Source organism: Cygnus olor, chromosome 2 (assembly GCF_009769625.2).
Source record: "Cygnus olor isolate bCygOlo1 chromosome 2, bCygOlo1.pri.v2, whole genome shotgun sequence".
Classification (NCBI taxonomy): Eukaryota; Metazoa; Chordata; class Aves; order Anseriformes; family Anatidae; genus Cygnus; species Cygnus olor.
Window position 1 is genome coordinate 86333402 of NC_049170.1, and position 11489 is coordinate 86344890.

The following is an 11489-nucleotide window of genomic DNA, read 5'->3' on the forward strand; positions in this document are numbered from 1 at the left end:
TGCAACTTTTCAGAGACACTATAACTTAGTCTTGAGTACCAAGCACACAGCTGAACCCAAAAAGCATCAATCTGAACACCAACAGCAGCAAACCCTACACATCGAGTCTCTCTGCAGGGCAACAAAAGGATTTGGGGGTTTAAGTATTGCTGTAGTTCACTACATAAAAGAGGAAGCTCCTTAGTTTAAGAATTTTAACCAAAAGAGGGTGTTTAAGAGAATATCGAAGATATCATACCAGTTGCTCAGCAAAAGTTTGCATCACTAATCAGATTTTAGGGAAAAGAGATCTTCCGCTACCTTGTCGTAGGATTCCATCAGAAGATGTCTTCAAAAACCCAAAGTCATGTGCAAAGCAGAAAAAGAGGATTTGGAAGATTAAGGATATTAAAAAGGATCATGAGGAAAAACATAAGATACAAACCTAAGCTTAGGAAAGGATAAATTAGCTCACGAGCCAAAAAAAATGCTTCAAGTGAATTAATTGATCAGAACAGAGAAGGTTAAATGATCACAATGCAAGACAAGCTAACTTTTTTTCTCTCCCTCAGAGATGTTTCCCTGATCCCTACTTTACAGCGAGCACTTGCCCCAAATTGGCGTCTTAGCTGGAAATACTTCACAGCAAAATCTATTCCTGGCAATTTGGTATTCACCAAAAGCAACTTTCAGTTCTGCATTTGTATCACAGGAACATTAAGAAACAATCTTTTTTTTAATTAAAACAATTAGTTTTAACATTCACTATAGTCCAACTAGTCAAAGATAAAATCAGTGCAACCCATGAACAGTTATGGCTATGTCCACATGTAAGCAGAGCTTTCTTATATGGAAGCAGTGTCTCTTAAAGAAAACCACGGGGAATTACTTGCCAAAAATCAGTGAACCACAAAGGAAATCCTATTATCTACTTTCCAGCATCTGATAAATCCACATCCTTACAAAAACTTACAAAGGAAGTAAGCTGACATAAAGTGGAAGTGAAGGCCTTCTAGTAGAGAAAGAACTGTTTTTAAATGGAAAACAAGCTGCTGAAACTTAGTTTTTCTATTGAAGGAAGGTCACAAGCGAAGTCCCAAAGAGTCCTGTGCTATTCAACATCCTCTGAGCGATCTGGAAAATGGACAAATAGTAAAGCAGAAAAATCTCAGGCAGCAAGGTTATCAGGAACAAGCCAGCTGAAGAACTGCAGGTGGACATTAAAAGACTGCACAATGAATAATTATCAGGCAGAATTTGAGATAAGAGTCTTCTCATAATCATCTTTGTTGTGCTTTATACTTAGCCTGTCTCTACAAGGATACAACGAGGGGCTCTGCACTGACTCTCAATACTGAGAGTCAAGATCCAGAAGTAAGAACTCTGCAAAAGTCTGTTTAATACCCAGTAACCAAAAAGAACAGGCAAGTCCAGTGCTGGAAAACAGAGAACAAGGTAGAAAGCCCCAGGATGCAGGAATACGGTGACACTGTCGCACGCAGGCCTGGTTTGTCCAAGTTCCAGAGATAGAGCAGAACCGTCAAGCATGCAGAGACGATAAACATTTAGAGGCAGGGAACAACTTCAGCAGAAGCGATTAAATAGCGTGAAAGAAAAGTTTTATCAAGCTAGATACAAAAGGCACACATTGCCTGGATAATACAGTCATGGCTGGCAGCAATTACAACTCTAGTGATAGACCCAGGACAAAAAATAATGGTTCTTTACACAATGCATAACTTATCTGAGGAACACCATGCCACAGGACACTGTTCATCCCAGAAGCTCGATTCATTTTGAGCAGGTACGAATTCATACGTTAAATCCACAATAAGCATGATGCACTGTCTGTAGCCCTATCGGTCCAAGAGCCACAAATCACTGAAATAAGGGCTTTCTCCAGGAAATATCCCCACAGGCCCATGTTGATAGGTTCTTCTCCCAGCATTTGGCATTGACCTCCAATGCTCTCACCTAGTACAGCTGTTTATACCCTTAATGCTGGTTACCTTGACTGCCAAAAACCTAGTAACTGTGAAAATCACCATGGGGCTGACACCAAGATTAAACTGCTCCAAGTATGTCTTATTTTCCTTTACACAAACACAAGCATCTCTTAAGCAAACTCACCTCCCGTTACACCACTGTAGAGCATCCCTTCTGATCTTTATCTCCACTACGTTCTACCTCAAGTCTACTGCTGCCATAAGTTTCTTCTCATTCCGTTACCGAAAGCAGCAGTCTAATGACACTAGGCATCCACTCTGCAAGGAAAGCTTTTTGAGTTTCACTGACTTAGCTTAGTTGTCTACAAAAAGAGAACTGCACGCTTTGACAATCCATCCAGCAGCTACTCTTGAACTCTGCTGTGCACCATCCTCCAGGCCTGGAAACAGTAATTCCGCTTCCTGATGCTTTCCCAAGTCCCTCTCCACACATTTAGGACTAACAGGCAGCTGCTCTGCCCTTCCCATGCATATTACGGTATATACTGCCTCGTTCTGCCCTGCTCCTAAAGCCAGGTCTACTGTACATTGCCAGCACTGCCTGCCTCTTCTATGGAGACTTTCACTGCAGGTACCCACCTACAGCTGTGGATAACCGACACCAGAGCTTTAACAGGACTGTTTAACAGACCACCGCGTTGATTCCTTATTAGAAGGCACAATAACAAGACAGCACTCTTAAGTATAAGGAAAAGTGAGAATACCACGTCTGGGAAACCCATAAGGCCCTTACAAATGCTGGATGCGCCAGTGCAGACAGCAAAAGCTTCAGTTTCCAAAGTTTACATTTTGTTAGCTCAGCCAAAATACAAGAGAACATACATTTGCAAAAGAGGCTGTCCATATGGCATCCCTACACATTAACTTGCAGCGTCCAGCTCTAACAGCAGCAAAGTAAAAGGCAAGAATTGACAAACACAGAATTGGAGCTCTGCTACGTCCTGAAAAAGCATTTTCAATAGTCGATCTGCACAGCACAAAATCCAGCTGGATTTCTCTTGGTCAAGTTCCGCAACAGATCATAAAAGCAAAATAAGCAAGAAGATTAGAAATGCTTCCACACAGGTGAAGAAAAACAAAACCTAATATAGGCTGGATATACAATAAGAACACCACATCCCAGTAGCTACAGACATGAATTTCAGGACATCGCTTTTGCCAGACGGTATCCTTCAGCTGCTGAACAGGGAAACAAGTGGTCTGGGGAAGCATCATCGCAGCCTTACTCTGCTCATAAGAACTCCTCCTGCCACCAGCCTCTGCCAGCCTGCATCCTCCTTCAGGCAGATCACACATGGAGGTGTCTGCACTCGTGTGCTCCGACAGAGCAGTTGTGCCTCTCCCTAACGAGACAAAGACAACTGGTATGGGGGTGAAGTGGATGCAGTTTTGCGAGCTGCCAGCTGCTATGCACAGCTATTAACGCAGGCAGAGCACCATTTCAACGCATCATCGGGCTTCTGGTACCCACGCTGGCCCTCAGCAAGCCAGGCCTGTTGTTTCTGCACAGCGCTGCAGCGTACCAAGAAGATATGCCAGGTATTTCAGCACTAACCTCATTCAACATCTACAATTAATCTGAATATTTTGAACCGAGTTTTAAGCAGAACAGGCTTATACAGTTAAATATGTCAATTCTTTATTCACCTGCTTAGTTTCATATTAAAAAGCAAAGAATTAAATCAGCTATGATTTTATACTACTCATAAGCTATTAGCTACATCTCAAGAGAAATTGCCATATTCCTGTTTACACGAGCAATGCAAACTTAGCAGCAGTCCTTAAGAAGTTCACAATAGCTTAGTTTCACATTCTGAAATAAACTTTCAGCACTTTGAAGCTCCTCTGAATGCTAAGATTATTCAAATATGTTTTAAATACATACTTTATAGAAACAGAAGCTATTAATTTGATGTACAAAGAAAGTCGACTAAGATTGTAGGTCTAATTTAAAGCCACTTACGAGGTACTTCAAACTAGCAAGGACTCGCTTGCTGTTCTGAACAGTCACAAAAGTTTGAGCTAACCTAGTCACATAACAGGACACTTATCTGCTTACATCTGAAATCAATCATTTCATCCTCCCTTCTCTGCTGCGCTCCTAATCTAAACCCAAGCACTCAGGAATTTACACTGGTGCTAAACTAATCACTCCACTGAAGCAGTGCAACAAATAAAGCTCATTCTTCTCACCATCTTCCAAACATCTGGGAAGAGATATACAGGTCAACCTAGGGCACACTAAAGCACAGCTTTAGGATGAAATCTAATCAAGCACTGCTAATCTCACACTTTTGTTTTATGAGAGACTATTTCCTTTACAGCGCAACCATTGGCATGCTACTGTCAAAACGTGGTGAAAGCAATAGATATGAGTCCTCTGGAGAAAAAGGAATACTGTACATAAAATAAAGCAAAGCAGAGCCTTTACAGCATGCAGCGTTGCCAAAAGTCACTATGCTTAGCATCACTGAGGCCTCTGAATATGATCCCTTTGAAAAAAATGGCGATGCCATGAACTGCAATAAACCACCTCCAGCTCTGAAGGAGAAACTGGAGAAAGCACAAAACTACTTCAAAGCACACAGCTATTTCACCAGAAGCCCAACTGCATATCCTGGAAGAGTGCAAGCAGGACCCACCCATTCCTCGCCTCTTACCAAGAAAGGCTACGGAACACCACGAGCTACTGCTTATTGTTTTTTCTACAGCACTTAAATGACATTCTGCGAAGAACAATATACACAGCAAGCTATGCTCTACAACATTACCAGGTAACATTCATGCCTATAAGGAGTATAACAGCATCTATGATCAAGTCCTTCTTCCTCCTATCTATGCCCAAAGCAGCCTGCAACTGAAGATTGCAGGGATGCCTTTTTGCCTAGACAGTTGCACACACCAGTTGGACACACTGAACGTACTCTGCCAACAGACCACCACGGTCACAGAAGTGATGCTTCAGAGCTGGGCTGACAACTGCAAGTAATGCTGGGCAACAAATTAGGAAAAATGATCCAGAAGCAACTGCTGTAAAGATCTGTTCCCACACCAACCTTCTCAGAGCATTATTATTTGAACAGCCAAACTATATTTGAACATACACTCCACCAGCCTGGCTTTGGGAAAATGAAATTAAACCCACCAGCAGCCAGGAATTACTGAAGAAAATAGACACCTAAAGCCATTCCATCAGTGAAAATATGTTTGTATTATTTCTATCATGAGTACTTTCATGAAAAAAATTTCAACACCAGAAAACTGCTCCAGAACACACGTTTGTCCAAGATTCACCCTCAGTAACGGAACTGAAAGTTTAAGGCAGGAACTGTTTCTTAGATAAGCCTGTCATCTCAGCTTCCATGCTGTCCTCCAGGACTAGTGCCCTGTTACTCTGTGAAAACCTATGACAAACAGCTTTGTGAAGCTTAATGATTTGACAAATTAATAGTGAGACAATCTAGAACCACAGGATCACACACTGTAGTTATCTGCCCTAGCATCAGGTCCCAGTGCAATAGCACAGATTCTGGACAGAAGATCAGGAAACAGCTTCCACTTTCAAAAGATTCTTAGCCAACAACTTGGCATCAACTCCTCAGCAGAAGAGCAACCTGTATTAAGCAACTGAATAGTGCAAATGAAGCTTGGCTAAACAACTTTATTGTACATGGATTCTCTACAAACTTATACTAGAAAATTGGCATCACTTTTATTAAGGGAAACCCAGTGGAAGAAAAAAAGGGCAGAAGACAAAAGACAAGAAAGGTATGCGGGTAACAAAGGTGATGCCGCCTAGTAGCCAGAGAACAGAACTTGCAGCGTCCGGATTTGATTCCCAGCTTCACCACTGCCCTGCTTGACGACCTCAGGCAACTCTGTCATCTGTCTGCCTGTAGCCCTGCCTCAGTGGCACTGACTTGTCTTACACTGATTAAGATGTTAAGCAAGCACTCTACTGCGTATCTGTGGGAATAAAGCAAAGAAACTCAGACTGTTTTTGAGATGCTATTAGAATTTTAAACATGCATCTGAGCTTCCTGCCAGCAATTTTCATTTACAGCGTCACTTTGGGAATAAAAAGAGTAGTTAAATCTTGACCTCCACCAGGAGAGACTACAGTTTGCAAAAACAGAACTCTAAAAACATGTTTTAATACTTCTGAACAACTTCAGCGCACCCAATGCCTGACCGTACCACCCAAAAGAGAAAAGAAAGAGACTGTTCTTTGGTCAAATTGCTCAATTTCTCCAGCTCTGGAAGTGCACCTTGTTATCTATTTCCTTCCACAGATATGCAGCGCCTTTACTCCCACTTGCATCCAAGAGCTTTGGATTTTAGTAGTTCCAAGAAAATATTTTTGAGATGACATCAGAAATCTTCTACAGTCCATCAGTGCAGCTAGCACTTTTTCTGTGAATAAGATAACCTTAAAATTAGAAAGCAATGTTATCCCTTGACTGAATGAAATCTGACAGCTGAAAGACAAGTCTCGCGGAGGTGCTTTCTTCAACCTCCAGTCCCTCCTAAATAGTTCCACAGCAGACTGAATCAACTCCCCAACTATCCATTTATATGGAAAAGTGATGGTCATGGAAGAGGATAACCTTTTTATAAAGCGTTCTCACCCTTCAGGAAGGGAAGATTTCAGTTTAGACGCTGGCTGGCTGGGTCTACTTTAGAGGCAGCACGCTTCCTTCAAAAACGTTACAAGACCACACTGAATTTTGCATTTATTTCATCCAGAGCTGGGCACTTCCCTTACAATGGATGTCCTTAACACTTTCCCAAGCTGCCAATCTGTTCCAGCCTGAGCAGAGGCTTTTAAAAATTGCTGCAAAGGCTTCCTTCGAGGTCCTGTGAACTGACTGCAGCCTTCCACTTCTCCCTTTTAAGCTGAATCAACCCCTAAGAGCTCTGAAAAGCTTCCCCTGCCCATCCACGCTTGAATTTTTGCGGGAGGCACTCAACAGCAGCCTGACACCTTCACTTCTGAACTTGCCCCAAGGCAAGGCCTAACCCGCTGTGCCTGCGCTCCCAGCATCACTGCTCCAGCCAGGAGCCACCCAGAGGCGATTTAAGCAAGGAGCCCGTTTCGTGCCCCCCCCGGTGCCACAAACCGGCCCCAGAGGAGGCCGTGCCACCGCTGCCCCCCCCTCCCCGAAGGGCTGCTCACCCCTGCACGCCCGGGCTGTATTTCCTCGTCTTCCAGGGCGTGCCGGGGCTCTGCAGCGCCGGCTGAGGCGGCTGCCGCTGCTGGTGCGGGGAGGTGTTGGCGGCGACGCCCCGGCTGCCGGAGAGCAGGTAATTCATGCCATAGGTGCTGGCTTTATTCTCCCGTTTCCTCCGGCCCGGGTGGTACTGGTGCTGCTGGGGGGAGGCCGGCGGCGGGTGGTGGGGCCCGCGGGCGAGGTGCGGGGGGGGAGGCGGGTGGTGCCCGTTCACACTGTTCGCTTTGTCGTTCTCGTGGAAGTTAAAAAACTCCCCGGGCCCGGCCCCGCTGCCCAGCAGCCCGGGAGGAGCCACGGCCGCCCGGGGGCCGCAGGAGGAAGAGGAGGAGCCGCCGCCTCCGCCGCAGGAGCCCGAGGAGGAGAAGCCGGGGCTCTCGGTGCCGGACTCCACCGACGAGCACGACGACGACGACGACGACACCGACGGTGACTTCTGCAGCCGCCGCCCTCCCTCCCCGCCGCCACCGTTGGCGGGGCCGGCGGCGGGGGGGGGCACGGCGGGGGCGGCGGCGGGCAGCAGCCCGGCCAGCAGGGCCGGCGGCGACGGCGAGGGCGAAGGCGGCGAGGACGAGGAGCAGCAGCCGGGGCCGGGCGCCCCTAGCCGGGTGCAGCCGTGGCCGCGGGGCGGAGGGGACGAGGCGGCGGTGGCGGCGTTAGCGGCGGCGGCCGGGTCCAGCGCCGGGGAGTTGAGGCAGAGGTAGTGCGGGAAGCCGGCGCCGCCGCCGCCGCGGCCCCCCACGCCCTGCGAGGTCTCCCAGATCTGCATCCAGAGCGCATTCGCGGGGCCTTTCTGCTCGGGCTGGATCCAGGCCACGCGGGGATCCATCCACGCTCTGCCCGCAGCTCAGCGCCGGGCCGCGCCCGCTGCCGGCAGCCGGGGCATGGGCACGGGCACGGGGACGGGCAGGGGACGGCCGGCCCGGCGCTGCCCGCAGCGCTCCCCTCGCCGAGCCAATGTGGCGGCCCCCGAGGCAGAGCCAGGCGCCGCACCGCGCATGCGCCGCCCCGTTTAAACCGGCACCCCCCTTCCCTTCCCCTTGGCCCCGCCGCCCCGGCAACCGCGCGTGCGCGCTGCCGGCCCCGCCAGGGAGGGGGGCGCGGAAAGGACGTTGCGATGGCTTAGCCCCCTCCCGACAGGCGCGGCGCGCGTGCGCGGCCGGGAAGGGGCTTCGGAAGGGTTCGGAAAAGATCGGGGAGGGGAGGGGGGGCGATTCCGAGCCTGCCGCGCCTGCGCAGAGCGGCCCTGCTCCGGCCGGGGGGCGCTGTGCTGTGAGGGGCGTATGTAACGTAGAGTGCTTCAGGCAGCTGCGTTCCCTTAAACTTCAGGGGAAGAGTAACTACGCGGAGCCTCCTTTTTATTTCTTTTTTTATTGTTTGAAGTCAAACAGCAGGCCGTTCGTTTCTTTTTCTGTAGAAGCAGACCTGCCTTCAGGAATAACAGACACACCGCACATAAAAGTACACAGTAAACTAACCAAAGCCCAACCACATGAGAGAAACGTTGGTCTTGTCTCGCACAAAGCACCTTCACCACAGTTTCCGCCCAGTGAATCCAGAGTGCCCTTCCAACTTGGTTATCCAACCCGGGACACAGTTCTTCAGCTGCTTGAGCCCTCGGTTTTGCAGTTCATCTCCCCAAAGGATTTTGGATAACTTTGTTTTTAATTTAACTTGGAGACACACAGACAGGGCTGTCACCTCTGTGCTTGTATGTGTGCCATGAGAAGTAAACCACAAAATTACACTCTCTCCTCTTTTATCCCCATATCCCCAAATACCTCGCATCCTTGTCTCCAAGATAGCCCAGATTTAGTAAGAGGACCTGGGGGTCAGCGACATCTCCACACACCTCAGCCTGTGGTTGCTTTGTAGATCCACTCTGAAATACCATGAAGAACCAGGAGGCCCCAAAGCCCAGACCTGAACCCTGTTAGCCATGTACTGACTTGTCACACAGTAGGTAAAGATCACAACTTCAAGCTGCCGTGTTAAAAATCTTAACGAAGAAATATTGTTCAGTATTAAAAACAAACAACAACAAAACAACAACAACAAAAGAAGCACGGATCATGGAGGCAATTCCAAGCTCTGCCGTTTCATGATTTATTTTATTTTATTTTATTTTATTTTTTTATCTTTATTTTCTTCCCTGCCCTGCCGATATCCTTAAAACACAGCACCTGATTTCCCACCTTGCTAAAATTATCTCCACCTTCATTTTGAGGCAAAGCTGGTAGAGACCACTGGCTTGAAGAAGCAATAACTCAAAAGCAGCTTTTGACTGAGGAGAAACACATTATTCCAGGGACTCTCACCAGTCCCCGTACTGTTTTGGAAGGACCAGGCTGTTCCCTGAAGTACCTACCATCTTCTCAGAAGGGTTTGCTTCTCACTGGTTTTAACTGTGTTCCTCTATTTAGAATTTCTGGTTGTATAATGGTGTTTTGTCAGTTCTTTCTATGCCAGCAAATGCCATGTGTAATAGTGGGCATGGGGTAGAAGTTTGGGGCACAATCTACACAAAGTTCATAACCTGCTCCACGTTTTAAGAATATGAAGAAGAAGTCTCCTCTGATAAATCTGTAAGCAGTGGTTTATTAACACGCCAGTCCACTGATGTATCTCATGATGATTCTTTGAAGCTTGCAACAGGTCAGTGAAATATCTCTGCAGAAAAGGAGGAGACATTTACATGCTTTCTTTTGTAAGTGTGTAATATGAAACAACAGCAGCCAATTGCTTCCTGTGTCACAAGGACAAGGAAAATTATCATCTTCTACCTACTCATCAGCTCTTACTTTTCTCTGTTTCTAGACTCTCCATTAAGAAATCTGAAGTTTTGATTCAGTTGTTTAAAGTTATCTTGCATCCATAACATAATCTCGCATATAACAGACAAAGCTCTCACATAAATACAGTAACCTGTTATTAAGGCTGTAGGAATAAATTAATGTCTTGCTTTTTGTGTTCCTTCTGGTCAAAAAAGGGAGAGATATCGCATTCTTTTCCCATTTGGGGACACTGGGACATGATTTTGGAAACAAATGTAAGTGAATGCAATTGATCAAGGTATTTCATGAATAAAACTATGTTGTTAATATCTAAATATACAAGGCAGTTGCAGTCTGGAAAACAATCTTCTCGTGATATTATGGCCTATAATAAAATTACTACTGCATATTAGCATACAATTTTTCTTTAATAATTTGACACTTTTCAGCCAAAGTAATTGTTCTTGTTAAAATTCTGTATAGAGAGATTCCATCAAAATCGGAGCTTGGAAGATAACTTTATTGTGAATCCAGTGCTAGATATTACAGTTCAAGGTCCTCTTTTAGACCTGTGGAAGAAATGGTGTCACTCTAAAAGAATTTAAGAAATCTGTCGACTTACAAAATACCTGGAAGTCCGTGGCAAATGAGTAGGAAAGAAAAGAAGGGAAGGAAGTGAGGGGAAAAAAAAACACATACTAGTTAAGTGGTTGGATCAAAAAGATTTCAGGGACTATATGTAAAACAGGTAATCAAGGAAAGCATGTTTCACATCTTGTCTCCTTAAAATGAGACATTCCCTGTAAAGGCAGTGAAAATTTCCTTTGTAAGGACTGATTTTATAAAAAGCCTGGTTGATTTTAATTCAGTTGTCTTTTCCTGAATGAAAATATTCACTGAAGGTAAGACTCTCAGAAAGTATGAAAGTCAAATATAGTTTTGATTGTCAGAAAAATTTGTTTGCTTTTTTTTTTTTTTTTTTTTTTTTTGAAAGAGCTTCCTTCCCACTGGTGAACTTGTGAGGACCTGGATAATGAGATGATCCTAATCTGAGGAAGCGGAATGCCTTGCCTGCTGTGGGGAAACTCACATGCTTGATTCAGACTATTAATGGCATATTAAAATGCCTCATACCAGCATTGCCTGTCTTCATGCCAGTACCACAATACTCCCATATCTGCTCTTTTTAGTGACTTCTATTTCTTTAAGGTAGTAGTTGAAGGCAGTAGTCAAAGTGATACAAATAATGACTGAAACTGTGGTTTCACTACTTCTGAGGCCATTTAATTAATCTGTTATAAAGTGTTTTAATCTGGCTACTTTTCACGGGAAACACAACCACACAGCTCCCTTCTGGATGAAGCTTGTATTTCGGTTTCAACTTCAGCCAAATACATCTTTGATTTGGCAACAGCGACAGTGCTGGAGTCTTTGGTAACCTTGTGGTTGATGACTTTGATGTCCTGATGACCACAATTCCAATTCCGTGAATAGTTCATATG

The 11489-nt window shown here is 45.7% G+C and overlaps 1 protein-coding gene across 4 annotated transcripts in view; it reads right to left on the minus strand.

Moving 5' to 3' along the window:
- The window catches only part of TENT4A (terminal nucleotidyltransferase 4A), a 62092-nt gene extending 51740 nt beyond the window's left edge, over positions 1–10352 (minus strand). Inside the window, exon 1 of one of the 4 annotated variants that reach the window (XM_040548290.1) lies at positions 7162–10352. In XM_040548290.1, the coding sequence (XP_040404224.1) occupies positions 7162–8042 (881 nt within the window). In that variant the 5' untranslated portion in view covers positions 8043–10352. The remainder of the gene's footprint in view (positions 1–7161) is intronic. The other 3 variants (XM_040548288.1, XM_040548287.1, XM_040548289.1) reach the window with 3 other exon arrangements.
- Between the last annotated feature and the right edge of the window lie 1137 nt (positions 10353–11489).